General features: G+C 46.1%; 3 protein-coding genes across 3 annotated transcripts; all 3 read left to right on the forward strand.

Annotated features, from left to right (window-relative positions):
• The first annotated feature begins 660 nt into the window (after positions 1-660).
• On the forward strand, positions 661-1,596 carry LOC102445014 (olfactory receptor 51G2-like). Its single transcript, XM_006132561.3, has one exon. The coding sequence runs from the start codon at positions 661-663 to the stop codon at positions 1,594-1,596; it is 936 nt and encodes a 311-aa protein (XP_006132623.3).
• Positions 1,597-11,564: 9,968 nt separating this feature from the next.
• On the forward strand, positions 11,565-12,500 carry LOC102444774 (olfactory receptor 51G2-like). The gene has a single exon (XM_006132560.3). The coding sequence runs from the start codon at positions 11,565-11,567 to the stop codon at positions 12,498-12,500; it is 936 nt and encodes a 311-aa protein (XP_006132622.3).
• Positions 12,501-21,830: 9,330 nt separating this feature from the next.
• LOC102444556 (olfactory receptor 51G2-like) lies at positions 21,831-22,787 on the forward strand. The gene has a single exon (XM_006132559.3). The coding sequence runs from the start codon at positions 21,852-21,854 to the stop codon at positions 22,785-22,787; it is 936 nt and encodes a 311-aa protein (XP_006132621.2). The 5' UTR covers positions 21,831-21,851.
• The last annotated feature ends 480 nt before the right edge of the window (positions 22,788-23,267 follow it).

Below are 23,267 nucleotides of genomic sequence, written 5' to 3' on the forward strand. Positions count from 1 at the left end.
TTTTATATTTATAAATAATGAGGGTAGAGAAATACAAAGACGCCCATGCACTTCCCTTGCTTTTATACACACACCGTGATACAGTGGGTCAACCCAGAAGTGGAGGGACAGTTAAGGTGTGCGTGGGAAGGTCACAGCTGCAGAAAAATAGACCACTCCAGTAGATTGTGGAACTCACGGTCACAAGTTATCAGTTGGAAAACAGCTCAGCAGCCTACAGAGAGGGACAGGATGTTTGTATGGGAAACCAAACAATCTAAATACTATAGTGAGGATTGTTGTTTTGAAAAGTCTTGGAATGGCTGTAAACATTCCTGATTTATTCCACAAAATGTACAATCTCATGGGTGTCTGAGGGAATCTTTCCCTCAGAGATGGATGTTTCTTAGCTACCTATTGAAGATCTCTTTCTATCTTCCTCTGCAGCATCTGGATCCAGCCATTAGATACCCTAGAGGTCTAATCCAGTCTGACAGTGCCTCGCTTCCTACCGGGCTTTAAATGCAAAACATTGTTTTTGTTGGTCTTCCAGTGGGTCCTGGGTGTCTGTAGACTTGCACTGGGAGCATAAAGAGGTCTTACTGAATACCATCTAGTCTCCTGTTCTTTTTCTTTTCAGGAAGGAAACCACGGAACTCTCCAGACCCTCCCCAGTACATGATGTCAGCTGTGAATGACACCACATTCACACATGCAGCATTCCTTCTCACCGGGATACCTGGGCAGGAAGACTACCATGTCTGGATCTCTATCGCCTTCTGCTTACTATATGCTATTTCGATTGTAGGAAATTCAGTCATTCTGTTCATTGTAATAAAAGACCCAAGCCTCCACGAGCCCATGTACATTTTCCTTTCCATGTTGGCACTTACAGACCTTGGCTTATCGATAACCACCATGCCAACGATACTGGGCATATACTTATTTAACTCTAAGGCGATCACCCTTGATGCCTGTTTGACCCAGCTGTTCTTCATCCACACACTTCAATGCATTGAATCCTCCATACTCTTGCTGATGGCCTTCGACCGCTTCATCGCCATCTGTATCCCACTGAGATACACGTCCATCTTAACCCTCCCGAGAACCCTGCTGATGGGACTGGTGTGTGTGCTTAGAGGTGTAGCCTCTATGTTTCCACTCCCACTTCTTCTGAAACGGTACCGATACTGTCGAGCCAATATCCTCTCCCATTCCTACTGTCTGCACCAGGCAGTCATGAAGATGGCTTGTTCAGATATTCAAGTCAACAATATCTATGGCTTGTTTATTACACTCCTCACGATGGGTTTGGACTCGCTGCTAATTCTCCTGTCTTACGTGATGATCCTCAAAACAGCACTGAGTGTGGTGTCCCTTGGGAAGTGTCTCAAGCCCCTGAACACCTGTCTCCCCCACATCTGTGCTGTCCTGCTCTTCTACACTGCAGAGTTGAGCCTTGCTGTGATATACAGATACGTGAAGGGCTCTTCTCACTTGCTTGCAGTTCTCGTGGGCTATGTTTCTCTGCTCGTTCCACCTGTGATGAACCCCATCATATACAGCATCAAAAGCAAACAGCTTCGTGCGAGGATCACCAGGGTGTTCGTCAAATGAAGGGTCAGTTTGGCACCCATCTGCAGTGCATCTTACACGGGCCATGAAAAGCAAAAACACAAGTTACCTAACCCATCCTGGCCCTTACTTCTGGGGTGACATTAAATTCATTTTACCACTGAGAGGAGACAGCTTTTGGTGGGACGCAAGGCCTGGATCAATGGTAGTGACTGTTCCCATTCATTTAGTTTTAGGTTGGACATTAGCAAAAACTTCATAACCGTCAGGGTTGTCAAACACTGGAATAAGTTGCCTAGGGAGGTTGTGGAATCTCCATCTCTGGAAATATTTAAGAGCGGGTAAGATAGACATCTACGAGGGATAGTCTAGACAATGTTTGGTCCTGCTGTGAGGGCAGGGACTGGACTTGATGGCCTCTTGAGGTCCCTTCCAGTTCTAGTGTTCTATGATTCTATGATTGATCAGAATTCAGGGGGGAGGAGACAAAGGCAGAGAGCAGTACTGGAAAGTATCCATGTTCAAGGAGAACTAGGGACTGGTGGGGTGTTGGCCCATAGACTGATGTATGAGTGGGTGCTCCAGCCTCAGTATTCATGTTGACAGAGTCAATAAAGAGAAGTGATGTGAATGTTGTTTCCCATTTCCTCTGGATTATCACTGTCCCATCTCTGGTTAAACCTCCCAGTACCATGAAAAAAGCCACAGAAGTGTTTTTCAGTCACACTCCTGGCTTTCCTGAGCCAGAGTATTCTGCACACGTGGAGCCAATGACGAATTAGTGGAGATGGGTTAAAAAGGGCTCCCCTTCTGTTAGCTCACTGCGCACAAGGAGCTGAGGAGAGAAGGTGCCATGCAGGGTCTGGGAGGAGGAAGCACACATAGGTACAAGGAGGAACAGCCTGCAGTAAGGAAAGTGCTGGGGAAGACTGTGAGGAAGTAGCCCAGGGGATGATAGTTGCCACGCAGCTGATACTGGACATATTAAAGGTAGCTGATATCACTCGGTACCTGGGCTAGGACTCAGGATAGAGCGTGGGCTTGGGTCCTTCCCTCCACCAACTCCCCATTTTAGCACTGGCAAAGGACTAGTGTTTTGATAAAGGGGTCTGCCCTGCCCAGAATCACTTGCAGGGGCCACAGGGACTCTGGAGTTTAGTAGTCCCTTTTTCCCCCATGCTGGCCAACGATGAGAGTGGTTCAACAAAAAGCAAGGCGGTGTCCTCAGGAAAGTGTCTAAAGTGAGGGCTGCTATGAGCCCCTGAGGCAAGCCTTCTGCCTGAAAGTGCAGGACCCGCCAAGGAGGAGTTTTTGACACAGAGCCTATTGCTGGATTAACATGCAGTTACTCTCGACAACATATATTCAGTTCCTCAAAGCTTCACACACATCGCTTATAACTGACAAGATAGTGGAATTTAAGAGCATGGAAAAGAATGATGCTTGGTTGGAAGTTGCCTGTGAGGCCTGTAGTAAATGAAATGAACAAAGTTTATTACAAAAAATGACTCTTGAAGATTTTCACAGGGATTTCAACAACTTCCACCCCACTGTTAACCTTAGCCTGGACCAGTCCACACGGGAAATCCACTTCCTGGACACTACAGTACAGTCACACGAGGTACACATTTCCACCACCTTATACTGGAAACCTACCAACTTACATGCCTCCAGCTTCTCTCCAAGACACATTTCCAAATCAACTGTTTACAGCCAGCCCTAAGATACAGCCAGATTTGCTCCAATCCCACAGACTGAGACAAACACCTACAGGATCCATATCAAGCATTCGTAAAACTGAAATACCCACTCGGAGAAGTGAAAAAAAACAGATTGAGAGAACCAGACGAGTACCCAGACATCAGCTTTTTCAACACAGGCCCTACAAAGAAAGCAACAGGACACCACTTATCATCACCTACAGCCCTCAACTTAAACCCCTCCAACACATTATCAACAACCTACAACCAATTCTGGAAAATGACCCTCAGGGTATGTCTGCACTACATGGCTCCATCAACGGAGCCATGTAGATTACCTTTGTAGACATAGGAAAATGAAGCAGAGATTTAAATAATCGACGCTTCATTTAAATTAAAATGGCTGCCGCACTGTGCCGATCAGCTGTTTGTTGGCACAGAGCTGTAGTCTGGACGCTCCGCAGTCGACATTGAAGGCATTTGTCGACCTCCCTGGTATGCCTTGTGGGATGAGTTTTACTGGGGAGGTCGACAAATGCCTTTGATGTCAACTGCGGAGCGTCCAGACTACAGCACTGTGCCGACAAACAGCTGATCGGCACAGTGCGGCAGCCATTTTAATTTAAATGAAGCAGCAATTATTTAAATTGCCGCTTCATTTTCCTATGTCTACAAAGGTAATCTAAATGGCTCCGTTGACGGAGCCACGTAATGTAGACATACTCTCACTCTCACAGGCCTTGGGGGACAGGCCAATCCTCACCTACAGACAACCCCGTAACCTTAAACAAATTCTTTCCAATAACCATGCACCTCCATCATATTCACCCAGGAACCCCCCCCTGCAATCAACCCTGATGCCAACTCTGTTCACACAACTAGACAGAAGATATCAACACAGGACTTAACCACATAAACCACTACATCAGAGGCTTACACAACTGCACATCCACCAATGTGATTTATGCCATCAAGTGCCAGCAATGCTCTCTGCCATGGATATTGGTCAAACTGGACAGTCTCTATGAGAAAGTATTAATGGACACAAATCAGATATCTGAAAAGGCAACAGACAGAAACCTGTTGGGGAATATTTTAACTTGCCTGGTCACTCACTAATAGATCTCAAAGTAACTGTATTATTTCAAGACTATTTCAAAAGCCAGATCAACAGGGAAGCTACAGAACTTAATTTCATTTACAAATTTGATTCCTATAACAGAAGTCTAAACAAAGACATTGGGTGGATGGCCCACTATGTTCCACATCCTAGTGATATAAAAAAATGATCAAACGGTACTTAAAGTGGGCACTAAGTATTTTTATCTGCTTAATTTATCATGGACACTATAATTGACAAATTCTTTCCTCTTTTTTCTTTTTTTTCCTCTTCTTCCCCCAACCCATCCCCTCTCTGATATTTATTTGAAAACTGGGCCTCTTAAATGCCATTCATTTCAAATAAGTGGGTTGTGCCCACGAAAGCTCATGATACCATCTACGTTTTTTGTTAGTCTCTAAGGAGCTGCAAGACTATCTGTTGATTTTTAAGTTTTTCCAGTTACAGACTAACTCAGCTTCCCCTCTGAAAGTTTTTTACAATTAGAGCTACAAAACTGGTCACAAGTATTTTAAAAGAAACACAGAGACAAGAAGTAAGCAATAATTCTCCTGTGGTCTGAAAAGTTGCCAAATTAAATAAGGTTTCAATCTCAGATCCTGATGACAGTAAAAGCCTTCAAATGATGATGGCCATCCCACTAAGTGTTATGGGTTTCTGGGATGATGGGTAAATATCTGTCCCATAAAACATCCTCCCATAAATAATGGGGGCATGTAGTAGGAAGAGGACCTGAAATATAAATTGTAACATAGTTCTTGTGTGAGGCCTTAGGCCTGAACTAAAGTACCCATCAAGCTTTACTTCTATAAAGCAAAAGCGCAAAGTCAAGTTCTGCCTGCTTGCAAGCATAGAGCATCGGGCAAGAACAGGGCGATGCTGCAGAAACACACATTCCTAAGTAATGTTGGGCATAAGAATATATAGGCCAATACATTCCACAAAGGTGGCACTAGAACACCTCAATACCAGCCCTACTCCCTAAGGGTAACAGAACACTCTGACCAGTGCTGAAGATCAAGTCAGCCCAACAGCATGATGGATAGAGGGGTTTTGATCAAACCAACACGTGCAAAGCAATGGGCAGACCTTGGATACGTCAGTGTGTGGCACCCTAATATATCCGGAGAGATGCGTAACTTGTCTGTATCTGTTCATATGGATGTATCTCAGGGCACATCTAGACTTGCTTTTACTTTTGAAAGAAGATATGCAAATTTGGTGTGAATTTGCGTATCTTCTTTCGATCGCTTTTTCAAAAGAGATTCTTTCGAAAAAGATAGTAGTCTAGATGCAATTCTTTTGAGAAAATCCCTTTTTCAAAAGAACCGTTCTTCGTAAAAAAATGAGGTTTACACGATTGTTTTGAAAAAGGGTTTTTTTCTTGAAAGAACTGCATCTAGACTACATTTTTTTTCGAAAGAACCTCTTTCGAAAAAGTGATCGGAAGAAGATGTGCAAATTCATGCCAAATTTGTATATCTTCTTTCGAAAGTGAAAGCAAGTCTAGATGTGCCCTCAGAGGGAACGGCTTTGTCTGGCCAAGGGGGGAAAGGAAAGTTCTTCCATTCACCGAACCGGTCCATTGTCATGGGCATACATGTGTGAGTGTAACTGTAGACATTGACTGAGAGAGGTAGAGCTGTGCTTCTCTACCAACATACCTGTCCAAGTGCCTTTGCATCTTCACGATCTTGTGGTCGTTGGGGACTTTGCTCAGGGTCTGTTGTGCGCACAGTGCTGGGACAGCACCCAGGGAGAATGCAGCCACACAGCTGAACATCTTCCAACTTCTCTCAACATCACCCAGGTGTAACTACAGCTGACTACTCAGGCATACTCAATATTCAGAACTTCACATACAAAAAATGATGTGTGCACACAAATTGCACTTTTATATTCCCCCAGTCATAACTTTTCCATTGACACCTCATAAGACCCATTTTGTACAAGATGCATTATAATTTTTTTATAATCATACATACCGAGGCCATTATGATGCACATGATGGCAATGTTATGAGCCTCCTCTGTTGTCCTGTTACCTGCCTCATGCATATAAAAATCTCAGGTTCTTCAGGAAGAGAAATCTTTTTCCCTGGAGGAGGAGACCTTAGGGTCTCAAGAGAGCAGATGGAGCAGAGTTAAGGAGAGCTCTGCATGGCGTGGGGTGGTGGATGAGCTCAGGGCTCTAGACACAGGGAATGCAGGGGGCTCGGAGCTTAATCTGGGAAAGGGAGGCATTTCTAGAGTTGAGGGGGTATCCTGCATGCAGAAGAGTGGGCAGGAAGGCTAACATCCCTGAAGTGGGGCTCCAGCCTGTGCCCATGTTGGGAACTTTTAAGAAAGGGATAGATCATGAGAAGGAAAATAACATAGCATCGCTCTATACATCCATGGTACAGCAACATCTCAAAAACTGAGTGCAGTTCTGGTTGATCTATCTCCCCTCAGAAGATCCTGCAGGTCTGTGTTCCTGTGCTTACAACTGAGCCAGAGAATAAAAATATTTGAAATGCATTTTCGATAGACAAATAAATAAATACATGGAGGTGATCTGGGAACTAGTCATTGTTATTCCGTAGGGTCTCCTCTTGCACCGCCCTGGAAGAACTGGGCCCAGAGCACATGGCTCCTCTAGAAATGGAACCTACTGAAAAACCTGACCTGGATCATTGGCTGTTTAATGCCCTGAACTTTCTTTGGAAGTCACATTTCTGTGAACCTTGCATAACCAACCCACCCTGGAGCATGGACAGATGGAGAGGAGGGTTCCCAAGCTCCCTAGCACTGCCTGCCCTCCAGACCTATCGCGGAGTCACCCCGACAGCCCCGCTGAGTCCTCTGCCACTGCACAGAACAGCTGCCAATGCAAACAGTGGGCAAAGGCTACTGTAACAGGCCCCAGTTGTAGGGGCCTGGAGAGGGTCCTAGCACAGTTGTAGAGGCTCAGCTAGTGGATCGGTGGGTCAGTGAGATCTGCTCATAACCTTGGGGATCCCTGGATCCCCCTTTTTCATTCCTTAGAGAGAAGAGAAGGGATCTTTTCCCCTGAACTGATCCAAAGAAAATTTCCATGTATGTGGGCTTGTGGACTCTGCCTTCTCTGTGCTACACCCTGGGTTTGTTATGCAGGAAGGGGGGCTGCTGGGGAGAAATCAGTTTCTATAATATTATATGTGTTCACTTTATTTCAGTAAGATCACAGCTATGGCAGCATCATAGTTACCATGTGGCTGCACCCAAGGGAGCCATGAGACCAATCAGACCCAGAGTAATAGGGCTGACGAGCTCAGCTTCCAGGAACAGAGGCGGGATTTCTGTTCCTGGGATTTGTCCTGTGACGGGAGTTGAAGCTGGTGCGCTCAAAGCCAAGCAGTTGAGGTTCCCTGATGGCCAAGTGGCCCCAAGGGAAGGTACAAACGTGCTGCATAAAGGCAGTTGCCTCCCTATCTGAACACACACTGCCTGCTGCCCGTGCAACTACACTGATGGCTCTTTGTTCACTGGGATGAAGACCTCTGGTGCCAGCGACTCCCTTCTAGCAGGAACTGAGTACGTTGGCAGGTTTCACTGTCTGTAACATGCCAAGTGCAGGGCGAAGGCTGCAGGCTGTTTGCATTGGCAGCTGTTCTGCGCAGCGGCATAGGACTCAGCTGGGCTGTCCCAGGTTACTAAGCGATGATGCTGGAGGGCAGGCAGAGCTAGGGAGCTTGGGAACCCTCCCCTCCTGATGTCCACGCTCCATGGTGGGTTGGTTATTCAAGGTTCACAGAAATGTGACTTTCAAAGAAAGCTCAGGGCATTAAACAGCCAATGATCCAGGTCAGGTTTTTCAGTAGGTTCCATTTCTAGAGGAGCCACGTGCCCTGGGCCCAGTTCTTCCGGGGCTGTGCAAGAGGAGACCCCACGGAATAACAGCAACTAGGCTATGTCTAGACTGCAGGCTTCTTTCGAAAGAGGCTCTTTCGAAAGCATCTTTCGAAAGAGCCTCTTTCGAAAGATCGCGTCTAGACTGCAGGCGGATCTTTCGAAAGAAAAATCCGCTTTTTCGAAAGAGAGCACCCAGCGAGTCTGGATGCTCTCTTTCGAAGACGGCCTCTTTACATTGAAGAACACCTTCCTTCGAAAGAGGAACTTTCGAAAGAAGGCGTTCTTCCTCGTGAAACGAGGTTTACCGCCATCGAAAGAAAAGCCGCGTTCTTTCGAAATAATTTCGAAAGAACGCGGCTTGAGTCTGGATGCAGGGGAAGTTTTTTCGGGAAAAGGCTACTTTTCCCGAAAAAACCCCTGAGTCTGGACACGGCCCTAGTTCCTAGATAATCTTAATTTATTTATTTATTTATAGAAAATGCATTTCAAATATTTTTATTCTCTGGCTCAATTGTGAGGGCAGGAACACAGACCTGTGTTGCTCTGTGGTAAAAGGTCCAATAGGGCATATTTCTGTTTTCTGACAAGCTGAGGGCTCCAGCATTTCTCCAGGCAGAGTTACAGGGTGGCCAGTGTCCCTGTCCCCCTGCGGCCTGTGAGTGCCACATTTCAGACCTCGTAGGCCTTCCCCATCATGGGGTGGAATCCGACGGTCCTCCCACCCTCAGACTTGGCCCTGGGCTACAGCGCAGAGCAGCTCATTGTGGATTCCACTCCTGTGGTTCTTCCCTTTGGGGGGCTGACTAGCGGTGAGACAAACGACCAGCCGGCCTTTTCCAACCAAACTACTGTGTAATCTGAATCACAGGAAGAAAGCGTAACGTGGAAGAACAGGAGAGTTTTCAAACAACAGTCTGCCCACATCTCTGCCCCCTGACTCCCACTCTCACAGGGACCCAGGCAGGCAAAGGCCCTTCAGACTGGCCCAGTGGTGTTTGTGCCTGTCGGTCTGATGAGCAACAGCTGGCCCACCTCTGAGCAGACTCCCAGGACTGACAGAACAAGATGGGGAACGTGGCTGGAGCCCGGAAACAGGCGCTTCCCAGCTTGTATCTCCAGTGTGATCTCTCAGCCTCCCTGAGTTACTCACTGAGCGACATCTTTCCTTGAGGTGTTGCTTCCCTTCCCGCTTGTTATCCAGCAGCCTGCTCTTAAACTAAGAAGAGCCAGACTGCTTTAATCTAACACAGTCATAACAGCAACATCCCAATAGTTAATGCAATATAACTCTGGAGGAAATATCCCAACACTCATTCCTTATGGCAGCTCAGCTCCATGTCTTCTCTATCAGAGGGGTAGCCGTGTTAGTCTGAATCTGCAATAGCGGCGAGGTGTCCTGTGGCACCTTATAGACTAACTGAAGTGTAGGAGCATAAGCTTTCATGGGCAAAGACCCACTTTGTCAGATGCATGTAGTGGAAATATCCAGAGGCAGGTATAAATATGCAGGTATAAATATCCACCTCGTCATCTCCAGCCTGATTCTGGCCTGCATATTTATACCTGCCTCTGGATATTTCCACTACATGCATCTGACGAAGTGGGTCTCTGCCCACGAAAGCTTATGCTCCTACACTTCAGTTAGTCTATGAGGGTATGTCTACACTACCCCGCTAGTTCGAACTAGAGGGGTAATGTAGGCATACCGCACTGGCAAATGAAGCCCGGGATTTGAATTTCCTGGGCTTCATTTGCATAAGCCGGGCACCGCCATTTTTAAATCACGGCTAGTTCGAACCCCGTGCCGCGCGGCTACACGCGGCATGGAGTAGCTAGTTCCGATTAGGCTTCCTAATCCGAACTAGCTGTACTCCTCATTCCACGAGGAGTACAGCTAGTTCGGATTAGAAGCCTAATCCGAACTAGCTACTCCGTGCCGCGTGTAGCCGCGCGGCACGGGGTTCGAACTAGCCGTGATTTAAAAATGGCGGCGCCCGGCTTATGCAAATGAAGCCCGGGAAATTCAAATCCCGGGCTTCATTTGCAAGTGCGGTATGCCTACATTACCCTCCTAGTTCGAATTAGGAGGGTAGTGTAGACATACCCTAAGGTGCCACAGGACTCCTCGCCGCTTTTGCATGTCTTCTCTATTGCACTCCTGGGTGTTATATATATATGAGAGAGAGAGAGAGAGAGAGACACTACACTCATGTGCAAAATAAAGTTCCATTTCCACAAATATTCAGGCTTTGACTTTTAAATTCACTTCCTGCAAGCCTACATAATGCCTGAATATGAGGTGTTGGGGTTACTATGTACTGGAGAGCAAGAGTTTGAGAACTCAGGGAATCAGTATTTCCTATACAGCCTCCGACGCCTGTTACCACTCCAGAGACAGGATGCCGACTGACAGAACAGAGACTGAGGAGAACCAGCCAGCTAGTAGCTTTTGCTTGCTGCCAAGTGATTGAATGAGGGCTGGGCGCTGTATTTTCAGGATCCAAAGAAATGTAGATGACAGACACATTTTAGAACCCACTCGAACCTCAGAAATCATCTCTGAAAGACGATCAGAGGATAAGGAATCGATTCACATGTAGGGACTAAAATAAAGAGGTGTACATTTTATGCCAAAATTTCTTTATTAGAAAATATGAGAAAGGAACCCATCATAGCTTGCCTGTATATCAAAAGGTGGGGGCAGACCTGTTGGAATGTCTTCAGGAAAGAGCAGTGGTACTTTTATTGCTTAATGCAGTTTGCTGCAGAATGTATCTCAGAAGTACAAATCTTGTTTGCAATGGGTTTGTGCTATTAACTCTTTGTTCAGTGAAACATTGTCTGGAACTGTCTCCTGACAACTGACAAAAGTCTGTTTCTAACACATTCAGAGTCATGCAACCAGTCCCTCTGCAACACCTGTTGAAGACCTTTCAAAAAGGCCTGAGAGAAAAGTACAGCTGATCTGTATTTCAGCAAAGGTAAGGTGGTTCAATGTAATGTTTACCCAGCACCTGTAGTATCAGCATGGAGCAAGATATCTTTAGCTACCTGTTGAAGGTCTCTTTCTATCTTCCTCTGCAGCATCTGGATCCAGCCACTGGATAGACTACAGGTCTGATCCAGTCTGGCTGTGCTTTGTTTCCTACCTGGGCTTTAAACACAAAACACTGTTTTTTGTTGCTCTTCCTTTGGCCCTGGTGTCTTTACACTTGCACTGGAAGCATAAAGAGGGCTCACTGAATACCATCTAGTCTCCTGTTCTTTTTCTTTTCAGGAAGCAAAGCACGGAACTTCTCAGACCTGCCCTGGTCAATGATGTCCGCTGTCAATGACACCACATTCACACATGCCGTGTTCCTCCTCACAGGGCTACCTGGGCAGGAAGACTTCCATCTCTGGATCTCTATCGCCTTCTGTTTACTATATGTTATTTCTATCGTAGGAAATTCAGTCATTCTGTTTATTGTAATAAAAGATCCAAGCCTCCACGAGCCCATGTACATTTTCCTTTCATTGTTGGCCCTCACAGACCTTAGCTTATCGATAACCACCATGCCAACGATACTGGGCATATACGTGTTTAACGCTAAGGAGATCACCCTGGATGTCTGTTTGGCCCAGCTGTTCTTCATCCACACGCTTCAGTGCATTGAATCCTCTGTGCTCTTGCTGATGGCCTTCGACCGCTTCATCGCCATCTGTATCCCACTGAGGTACACATCCATCTTAACCCTCCCGAGAACCCTGCTGATGGGACTAGTGTCTGTGCTGAGAGCGGTGGCCTCTATGTTTCCACTCCCACTTCTCCTGAAACGGTACCGATACTGCCGATCCAATGTCCTCTCCCATTCCTACTGCCTGCACCAGGATGTCATGAAAGTGGCCTGTTCAGATATTGCAGTCAACTACGTCTATGGCATGTTTACCACCCTCTCCACGGTGGGTTTGGACTCGTTGCTCATCCTCCTCTCTTATGTGATGATCCTCAAAACAGTGCTGAGTGTGGTGTCCCACGGGAAGTGTCTCCGGGCTCTGAACACCTGTGTCTCCCACATCTGCGCCGTCCTGCTCTTCTACATTGCCGAGATCAGCCTTGCCATTATACACAGATACATGAAGGGCTCTTCTCACTTGCTTGCAGTTCTCGTGGGCTATGTTTCTCTGCTCGTTCCACCCCTAATGAACCCCATCATATACAGCATCAAAAGCAAACACCTTCGTGCAAGGATCATCAGGGTGTTTGTCAAATGAAGGGTCCATTCGGCACCCATCTGTAGTGTGTCTTACACGGTCCATGAAAAGCAAAAGCATGGATCTCCCAAGCCATCCTGAACCCTACATGAAATTCATTTGACCACTGCACAGAGACAGCTTCAGATGAGACCCAAGGCCAGCAGCAATGGAAGAGAAGGGCTTTCTCCACACACCGGTCAGAGCTCAGGGGGAAGGAGAAAAAGGCAGAGAGCAGTACTGGGAAGTGTCTGTGTTAATGGAGAGCCACGGGACCGGTGGGATGTTAGCCCATAGACAGATGTATTAGTGGGTGCTCCAGCCTCAGAACTCATGTTGATATGGTCAATAAAGAGAAATGATACGAATGTTGTTTCTCATTTCCTCTGGCTTGTTCATGTCCTGTCTCTGCTTAATCATCCAAGGATCATGAAAAAAACATGCAGAGTGTTTTTCAGTCATACCTCTGGTTTTCCTGAGCACTCTGCGTACTTCATGGTCCCTAAGTACTCCCCAGCTGTGGGCAGGGGCTATCCAAGGAGGAAGCCACCCTCCCTTTCCCCACACTCTCTGCCAGATGCCTACAATTGAGTCATGCAAGAGATGTGATTAATGCAGAAATCACAGGCGAATCCATCCATGTCACCCTCCTCCTCCTCCTGCATACAGCCCACTCCATACCAGGGCAGAGCAGTGTGTGAGGGAGGATCTGACACACAGGAGTCCCGGCAAGGGATTCAGCTCCACATTTCCTTCTCCTCTCTGTGCAGCCTCAGCTGCTAGAAAGTTCTGGGAAGAGTCTTCCGCTCGCCCACAGGGTCACCGCTACCTCAGCCCAACCCCATCAGTGGAGGGTAAGCAGTGTTTCAAAAGGCAAATGCTGGACACATTCAGAAGCCCTGTCCCTTCTGTGTTCCTGACCCATCCCCCTGGAGGCCCAACCTTCTTCTCCTTCTCTGCACATCACACAGCTTGTTCTGCCACCACTGGGAGTCTCCCCCCACGTCTACCCTCATTGCTCCTCCTAGGGTTGCCAGGTGTACAGTTTTCTACCGGACAATCCGGTAGAAAAATTTAGAAAATACCGGACATGTGCAATGTCTGGTATTTTCTGAATTCCCAGCTGGGCGCCCGACGGAAGCCTGGCGGGGGTCGGGGAGTGACTGGGAGGCGGGGCCATGACTGGTGCTGGGAGCCCTGTGGTTGCACACAAAAGCTGGGTGGGGTGGGGTAGGGGCTGGGACTCCCAGCCACTCCCCCCGCCCGGCTTCTGCAGGTGACCAGATGCTCCTAGCGCCAATCGCAGCCCCGCCTCCCAGCTGGGAGCCTCTAGTTGTGTGCAGAAGCTGGGCGGGGGGAGTGACTCCCAGCCACTCCTCCGCCCTCGCCCGGCTTCTCCTTGCAACTAAAGGGAGTGCCTGCCGGGGGAACAGCCCGAAGGACTCTGGCCGTGGCCAGTAGCTGTACCCCTCCCCGTGCCACCAGCTCTGCTTCCCGCCCCCCTTCCTCCACACCCCCTCCTCCTGTCCAGCCCCACGGCCCCCAACCCTCCCCCAACTCTGCTTCCCGCCCCCCTTTCCTCCCGTCTAGCCCTGCGGCCCCCAGAACCCTCCCCACCAGCTCTGCTTCCCACCCTTCCCACCTCCCGGCCAACCCCACCCCCCTCCTGACTGGTTCTTCCCCCCACCCAATCAAGTGTGTCCAGTTTTTTGGCGGGGTCTACCTGGCAACCCTAGCTCCTCCTCTGGCCCCACTCCAGGTTAGAAACTAGAGATGGGCCATGACAACAACTGCCCAGGGAGCCCCAGAGCCACTGGGAAGAACCCCAGACCCTTTACACTCTTTCTCATCAGCAGTGAAGCTCTTGTAGATGTGGCATGTAGCAAGTCAATACAAAAAATATCATTTCTCCTTTCACCAGAAGCTGGCATCACCCAATGAAGTTATTAGGCAGCAGGAATAAACCAAAGAAAAGGAAGCACTTCTCCACACGAAATTCAGTCAGCCTGTAGAATTCCTTCCCAGGGGATGTTGTCAAGGCCAAATGTATAACTAGCCAAACAAACAAACAAACAAACAAACAAACAAACAAACAAACAGAATTAGATACATTTATGTAGGATAGTTCCATCAATGACTATAACCCAAACTGGTCAGGAATACGACTGCATGGTCTCGGTGTCTCTAAATCTCTCCCTTCCAGAGGCTGGGAGCACATGATGGAGGATAGATCCCTCTATAATTACCTTGGTTTGTTCTTTCACTCTGAACTGCCTACATTGGATACTGTCAGAAGAGAGGACATTGGGCTAGATGGACTATAGTCCTGAATCAATATGGTCCTTCTTATTTTCTTAATTTCTTCCTCTGTCGGATGGGCTGCTGCAGAGAAGCCTTCTCCAGGGGATGCCTTCTCCTCAGATCTTCTGTATTAGCCTTTTAATTTCAAGTGCTATCAATGTGGTTCTATTATGGTTTAGGGAGATCCTATCCTTCTTGTGTAGGCTCTCCCTTTCCCCCACGTTTCCCCCAGTTCCTATTAAATCTAACCCCCTCCTCTCTAAGACTTTGTTTCTTTGCTTTCTATCAGAAAAGCTTGACCATTACTTTAGTGCAGGCCTCAGGTTGTACGCTAGGCGTCAGATACAAAAGCTTATGTTTCAGGCCCTCTTCCTACTACAGAGATAGAGGGGAGCTTGACAATAGACATTTTTCCTCCATGAAAATTTTTGTATGTGTAATTTTCATACATTATTTGGGCTGAGATGTCATTAAAAAAAGGAGATTTTTTTTTTCAGTTGCCAGGATACTGTCCAACTACAGCTACCTGAATCCCCAAGAGAAATTGGAGGCTTTTAATCTCTCGCCTCCTCATAAAATATGTTTGCACGGATTGAGTCTATGGCTGAACTCTGGGTATGGAAAGGTTGAAAACTCCCACACAGTTTCTGGCTGGACCCAACGGCTACTCTAACAATCCTTCCCATCTCTGAGCAGCAACTCCCCATCTTTACAAGACCCATCAGCAGATCCTGAGACAAGACCTGCTAGCAGGGAGCTGGAGAGGATCCTTGAGCAGTTGTGGAAGCCCAGAGATTGTGGATGGCTGGGTCGAGCTACGAGTGGGTCACTGAAACCTGTGCCTAACTTTTGGGATCCTGGATGCTGGGTCCCCCTTCTCTTTCCTCAGGGAAAAGGAAAGGGAATTTCCCCTCCAGGGTGTTGATCCAAGAGAATTGCAGAATTTCCCTTCCCTGTCTTAACCCCTGGACTCTTAATTCAGGAAAGGGGGCTGCCAGGGTGAAATCTGGTCTTATATCACATTCTATTTTGTTTTATTTCAGCAGTATCACAGATTTGACTGCATCATCGTTACCACTTGGCCAGCCTCACAGTAACCATGTAACTAACAGAGCTGACAAACCCGGATAACGGAAATGTAGCCTTCAGCAGGGCTGGTGCTGCAGGTCAGTTGTTTAGCATCACCCTCCACCCCTCGCCATCCCCTGTGATTTCGCCTCCTGCCATTTGCCATTGGCCATGATGGGGTTAAAGCTGGTGCACACAAAGCCAAGCAGCTGAGGTTCCCTGACAGTTAAGTGGCCCCCAAGGGACGGTACAAACATGCTGCATAAAGGCAATTGACTCCCTATCTGATCACACACTGCCTGCTGCCTGTGCAACCTCTCTGATGACTCCTTGTGCTTCAGGGTGAAGACCTCTGGTGCCAGCGACTCCCTTCTAGCAGGAACTGGGTATGTTGGTAGGTGTCACTGTCTGTAACATGCCAAGTGCAGGGCGAAGGCTGCAGGCTTTTTGCATTGGCAGCTGTTCTGTGCAGCAGCAGAAAACTCAGGCGGGTTATGGGAGTGACTTAGTGATGGGCTGGAGGGAAGGCAGCTCTAGGTAGCTGGGGAACCCCTCCACACCATCTGTCAATGATTCACAGTGGGCTATTAAAGCTACACAGAAATATGATACTCAAATCCAGCTTGAAGAGTAAAAATCCTAAAGTTCTGCATCATCATTTCTCGGTGAGTCCCATTTCTAGAGGTGTTGTGTGCTCTGCGCCCAATTGTGAGTGTGAGGAGACCCCATGGAATATCCAAAATCATTTCAGGTTGATTTGCTCTTGTAAATTTAATCAGAAAATGAATGTTCAACTACATTATTCCCTGGTTCAGTAGTGAAAGTGAGAAGTCAGAGGTGTGTCCCTCTGTGGCAACAGCCCTGATATGGCATGTTGCTGTTTCCTGAGTGGCTGAGGGCTCTGGAGTCTCTTCCATGTAGTCACCCCTCCCCCTGATATCTGGGCTATAGAACTCTATGAGTCTCTGTGCTGCCCTTCAGATCCAAGTAGATTCAGCACCTGCGGTTCTTCCCTCCAAGAGGCTGTACCTAGCGGTGAGAAGAGTGACCAGCCAGCGTTCTTCAACCAAAATACAGCATAATCCAGAGTTGTTGACTCAAGTTCCACGACTTGAACTCGAGTCCGACTTAAGTTGCCTAGGTGACTCGACTTGAGACTCGACTCAGGTTCATTGTTTGTGACTTGAGACTTGCTAATTTTGTTAAATCGACTTGGTGAAAAAATTGTCCGAAAATGCCGATATTGATGGCTTGTACAAAAGTGACTTGACATTTTCTAAATTAAGCCTTGAGACTCGACTTGGGACTTGACTCGAAAGTGACTTTAGGAACTCGAGACATCCCAAGAACCAAGTTTCACACACATTCCTCATGGCAACTCAGCTACATCTGTCACAGTGCCATCTCTGACACTATGGAATTTATGAATACAGGTCATAGATGCTCAGAAAGAAGAGCGAGAGAGAGAGCACAACAGACTACTCTCTTTTACCTTTCCACATGAAAGGGTCTGTAAATATTTTTCAAGTACCTAAAAGGGTATTACAAAGAGGAGGGAGAAAAAAAAATTCTCCTTGTCCTCTGATAACAGAACAAGAAGCAATGGGTTTAAACTGTAGTAAGGGAGGTTTAGGTTGGACATTAGAAAAAACTTCCTACTTGTCAGAGTGGTTAAACACTGGAATAAATTGCCCAGAGAGGTTGTGGAATCTCCACCACTGGAGATATTTAAGAGTAGGTTAGATAGACATCTATCAGGGATGATCTAGATTGTGTTTGGTCCTGCCATAAGGACAGGAGACTGGATTTGATGACCTCTTGAGGTCTCTTCCAGTTCTAGTGTGCTAGGATTCTATAGGGGAAATTAAGTTCCATTTCTATGAATACTCATCTATTTGACTTTGAAATCCACTCATTTAAACCTGACAGGTGCTGGGATTACTAGGCAGATAGAGCTCTTAGAATGAATATTTTATATACTTATTACATTGCCTGGTACCACTCCATATGTTGGTTACAGCTGGACAAAACAGCCGCTGAAGAGAACTAGTCAGCTACTAACCCAGGAATGCAGGAGCTACTAGACTTCTGGTTGCTGACAAGCAACTGAATGAGGGTTAAACTTAAAAAAACAACAAAAATGAGTAATCTAATAGCACCTTAAAGACTAACAAAACATGTAGATGGTGTCATAATCTTTCGTGTGCACAACCCACCTCTTCAGATGACAGGAGTATTAGAAGTCCAGATACAAGAATAAATAAAGGAAGAGGGGAGTGAGAAGGAGGGAAAAAAAGAGAAAAAAGGAGGGGAGAAAAAAAAGAGAGGCAGTGACTAGATGGTTCAAATAATTACAAGAGGCTCATAAGAACTATTAGTACATCCATTGTTTGTTTGGTTAGTTAAGTCATTAGGATGTGGAAGTTAGTATGCCAGTCAGCCGATGTCCCTACTCATACTATTTGCATAAGAATTCAACTTGTGAATGAAGTTAAGTTCCAACCCTTCTCTGTGTATTTGGCTTGTTGAATTGGCCTGAAACAAAATGGTAACCTGGAGATCCATTAATGAGTATCCAGGAAGATTAAAGTGTTCTCCAACAGGTTTTTGTGTATTGCCTTTTTGGATTTCTGATTTGTGTCCATTAATTCTTTCCCATGGAGACTGTCTAGTTTGACCAATATACATTGCAGTGGGGCATTGCTGGCAGTTGATAGATGTGCAGTTAAATGAGCCTCTGATTTGCTTGCTGATGTGGTTGTGGCCAGTGATGAAATCGCTGGTGTAGATGTGTGGGCAAAGTTGGCACTGGGGCTGATTCCTGGATGATTATGATGTAGCTGTGTTGCGTGGTTACGGGAAAGAATTTGTTTGAGGTTAGGGGGTTGTCTGTAAGTTAAAATAGGCCTTTTTCCCAAGGCCTCTGAGAGTGAGGGGTCATTTTCAAAGATAGGTTGTAGATTGTTGATAATGCGTTAGAGGGATTTAAGTTGTGGACTGTAGGTGATGACAAGTGGAATTCTGTTGTTTTCTCTTTTGGGCCTGTCTTGAAGTATTTCATGTCTGGGTACTCTTTTGGCTCTGTCAATCTGTTTTTTCACTTCTCTGGATAGGTATTTCAGTTTTAAGAATGTTCTATATAGATCCTGTAGGTGTTTCTCTATGTCTGTGGGATTGGAGCAAATCTGATTGTATCTTAGGGCTTGGCTTTGTACAATAGATTGAGAAATGTGTCTGCGATGGAAGCTAGAGGCATGAAGGTAAGTGTAGTGGTTGGTAGGTTTCCAGTATAGGGTAGTGGAAATTTGTCCATCATTTAATTTTACTGTAGTGTCAAGGAAGTGGATCTCTCATGTGGACTGATCCAGGCTGAGGTTGATACTGGGGTGGAAGTTGTTGAAATCCCTGTGAAATTCTTCAAGGGTCTTTCCCCTTTGGTCCATAGGATGAAGATGTCATCAATGTAGTGTAAGTAGAGTAGCAGTGTTAGGGAATGAGAGCTGAGGAAACGTTGTTCAAGGTCAGCCATAAAGACGTTGGTATAATGTGGGTCCCTGCGGGTGCCCATGGCTGTGCCACTAACTTGAAGATACAAATTGTCTCAGAATTGGAAGTAGTTGTGGGTGAGAACAAAGTCGCAGAGCTGTGAAACCAGGTGTGCAGTGCTGTCAGTAGGGATGGTGTTTTCGTGTGGAATGTTGGTGTAAAGAGCTTCTACGTCCATGGTGACCAGGCTGGTGTTTTCAGGAAGTTTACTGATGTTTTGTAGTTTCCTCAGGAATTCGGTGGTGACTCGAAGATAGCTAGAAGTGCTATAGCATAGGGTCTGAGGAGAGAGTCAATATAGCCAGATAATCCTGTTGTAAGTGTGCCAATGCTTGAGATGATGAGTCATCCGGGATTTCCAGGTTTGTGTATCTTGGATAGCAGATGTCTTTCTCTTTCCTTTCCCTCCCCTCCTTTTTTCCTCCTTCCCCCCTTCCCTTATTTATTCTTGGATCTGGACTTTTAATACTCCCGGCACCTGAAGAAGTGGGCTGTGCCCATGAAAGCTCATGATAACATCTACATGTTTTGTTAGTCTATAAGGTGCTACTAGACTATTTGTTGTTTTTAAAGTTTTTCCTGTTACAGACTAACTCAGCTACCCTGCTGAAGCTTTTGAATGAGGGTTGTGATATTTTCAGGTTCTGAGAAAATCCAGAGGACTGATATTACATTTTATGTCCTACTTGAACCTGGGAAATCATCTCTGAAAGTAGATCTCAGGGGAAAGAATTGGTTTACAGGAGTGTCCTAAAGTTCAGATTTATAAATGATACACCAAAAAAGGTGTCGTTTTAATACAAATGTTACAAGCCAAAGACGTAAATTGAGAGCCGGAAGCAAAGTTGTTGGAATCTTTGCAGGAATGAGCATGGGTAATTTTACTGCCCACTGGCTTTGGCTTTAGAAAGAATTTCAGATGTACTCTACATAGTGATCACAATGGGTTTGTGATATTAATGTTTTTTCAGTGCAGACTTGTATGGCATTGTTTCCTGGTAACAGGCAATGAGGTGTTTGTAGCATTTACATCCAGGGTCATGAGCACAATGCCTCTGCAATACCAGTGCAAGCCTTTCCAATTGGCCTGAGAGAAGAGAATTGCTGGATTACATTCAGAATGAGAACAGCTGAGTTACAGGAAAGGGGAGCGTAATAGTGGTTGCTTGTAATTTATGCCTGTTATAAAAGCATTGTTGAAGTAACTTGCATGCTCAGATGGGTTATCAGTGTAAACCTAATGATTTTACTTTCATCCATTTCTGGTGCCAACTTCTTTCCCATCCAATTGAAGAAACTGTATGATCTTCTGACTTGCTAATATTTACAGACTCTTGTATGTGGAGAGGATGTGGGTCCCGTGAGGATTAAGGGAAGTTTGTAGCATGATCTAACTCTGTGGAGTCAGTTAACACTGGCCAGGCAAAGCACTTCAGCTTCTCTTTGGCTATGTCTACATGATATTTGGCACTATTTAGACAACGCCAAATGACAAAATAAGTTATTTTGAAATAGAATTGAAATAAGATACGCATTTTGCATAGCTTATTTCGAAGTACAGTGCAGTGTAGCTATACCTTTAGAGGGAATGTTGATTGTCAGAGTGTTTCACTGGAAGCAGTAGGTAAAGGAAAGTTAATAGACTCCCATTCTCATCAAACTCAGACAGAAATATGGAGTAACACCATTCAAATCAATGCTAATCAGGTCAGAACCTGGACCTAAGAACTTATCCCATGTGCTGCAAAGTCACATCATTTGGATTCTTAGGAGTGCAGAAAATGTATATAATAAGGCAGTGAAACAAGTTTATAAATAGATTTAGCGCAGGACAGAGAAAAACACTCACTATTTTCCCAATGCACTTGCTATGTTTTTATTTACATGTCATGATACAATGGACCGTATCCACATGTCCATGGGAACATCACAAATGTAAAATCACACAAAACATTTAGGCTGCACAACTCCCAGTCACAAGGTATCAATGGGGCCAAGAGCTTAGCAGGATTCCAAAAAGTAGCCAGAAAATGGATGGGTAGCCAGAAAACCCAATTGCAGTAGTGAACAATTTAAAAAAATAGACATGGAAGGGGTCTTCCTGATTCATATCACCACATATATCTAACTATGGATACTGGGGGAAAACTGTCCCTTGGAGCAGGTTTCCTCATACCTCCCTATTGCAGGGCTTCTTCCGCCTTCCTCTGAAGCATAAGGAACTAGCCACTGGATACTAAGCTAGATGGACTGTAGGTTTGATTCTGTCTAGCAAAGCCCATCTCCCTATCCATGGTATAAATCCAGGCATGTGTCTGCTTATTTTCCCTCAGCTACTGGAAGTCTCTGGAAATGTGCTGAAAACTGAAAAACGTCTAATTAAATATCATCTAGTCTCCTGCTCTTTTTGCTTTCAGGAAGAAATGACAAGAACTCCTCTGACACTCCTTGTACATTATGCCAGCTGTCAATGCCACCAACTCTAACTCACCAGTGTTTCTCCTCACTGGCATACCTGGGCACGATGACTTCTATCTCTGGATCTCTATCCTCTTCTGCTTCATGTATGTGGTCTCGATAGTAGGAAATGCAGTCATTATATTCTTTATAAAAACAGACCCAAGCCTTCATGAGCCCATGTACATTTTCCTTTCCATGTTGGCTGTCACAGACCTTGGCCTATCACTAGCCACCATACCGACGATACTGGGTGTATTTTTGTTTAGATCTAGGGATATAGGCGTTGATGTGTGTTTGGCCCAGCTATTCTTCATTCATTCACTTCAATGCACTGAATCCTCCGTGCTCCTGTTGATGGCCTTTGACCGCTTCATCGCCATCTGTAACCCGCTGAGATATGCTGCCATCTTAACACTGCCAAGATTACCTAAGATGGGGCTGGTGTTTTTTCTAAAAGGGGTGGCCATAGTGTTCCCCCTTCCCATTCTCCTAAAACGGTTCCAATACTGTCAAGCCAATGTCCTCTCCCATTCCTATTGCCTGCACCAAGACGTCATGAAGTTGGCTTGTTCGGACATCACAATCAACAGCATCTATGGATTCTTTGGTAAAATCTTCACAATGGGGTTGGACTTGTTGCTCATCTTCCTCTCTTATGTGATGATCATCCACACTGTTATGGGCATTGTGTCCCCCTCAGAGAGCCTCCGAGCCCTGAACACCTGCGTCTCCCACCTCTGTGCAGTCCTGATTTTCTACACACCAGAGATTGGTTTGTCAGTGATACACAGATTCGGGAAAGGTTCTTCTCCCATGCTTAGTATTCTCCTCGGCTACATGTCCCTTCTGATCCCACCCCTGATGAACCCAATTGTGTACAGTGTGAAAAGCAAACACCTTCGAGCCAGAATTATCAGGGTTATCATCAAGTGAAGAATCTGTTTATCAGTCAGCTCTAGCACTGTTGACCAGGATGATAAAAATCCCAGGACACTGTTACCTATTCTATCCTGGACTCTTGAACACGAGCCAACATGAGCTGCTGATTTCTACTCTGTAGAGAGAGAGTTAGATGGGGACCAAGGCCTGGGGCAATGGGAGAGAGGTTGATGAGGGAGGAGAGAAGAGTGATAGATGGAGACCACAGCCACACAGGCAGGTGTGCTCACAAAGTGACACTGTTCATGGAGAACCAGGGAACAGGTGGGATATGGGCCCATAAAGAAATGTATCAGTGGATGTTCCCAACTCACAATTCATCTGAATACAAACAGTATAGAGAAAGGGATGTGGATGTTTTGGTTTGTTTTTTCCTATGACACCTGGCCTGTCACTGTCCCATCTCTGGTGAACATCCAAGGGGGGTGAAAAATGTTGCAGACCTGTTCTGCAGTCACAGTCCTGGCCCTCTCT

Source organism: Pelodiscus sinensis, chromosome 1 (genome assembly GCF_052426305.1).
Source record: "Pelodiscus sinensis isolate ZL-2025 chromosome 1, ASM5242630v1, whole genome shotgun sequence".
Classification (NCBI taxonomy): Eukaryota; Metazoa; Chordata; order Testudines; family Trionychidae; genus Pelodiscus; species Pelodiscus sinensis.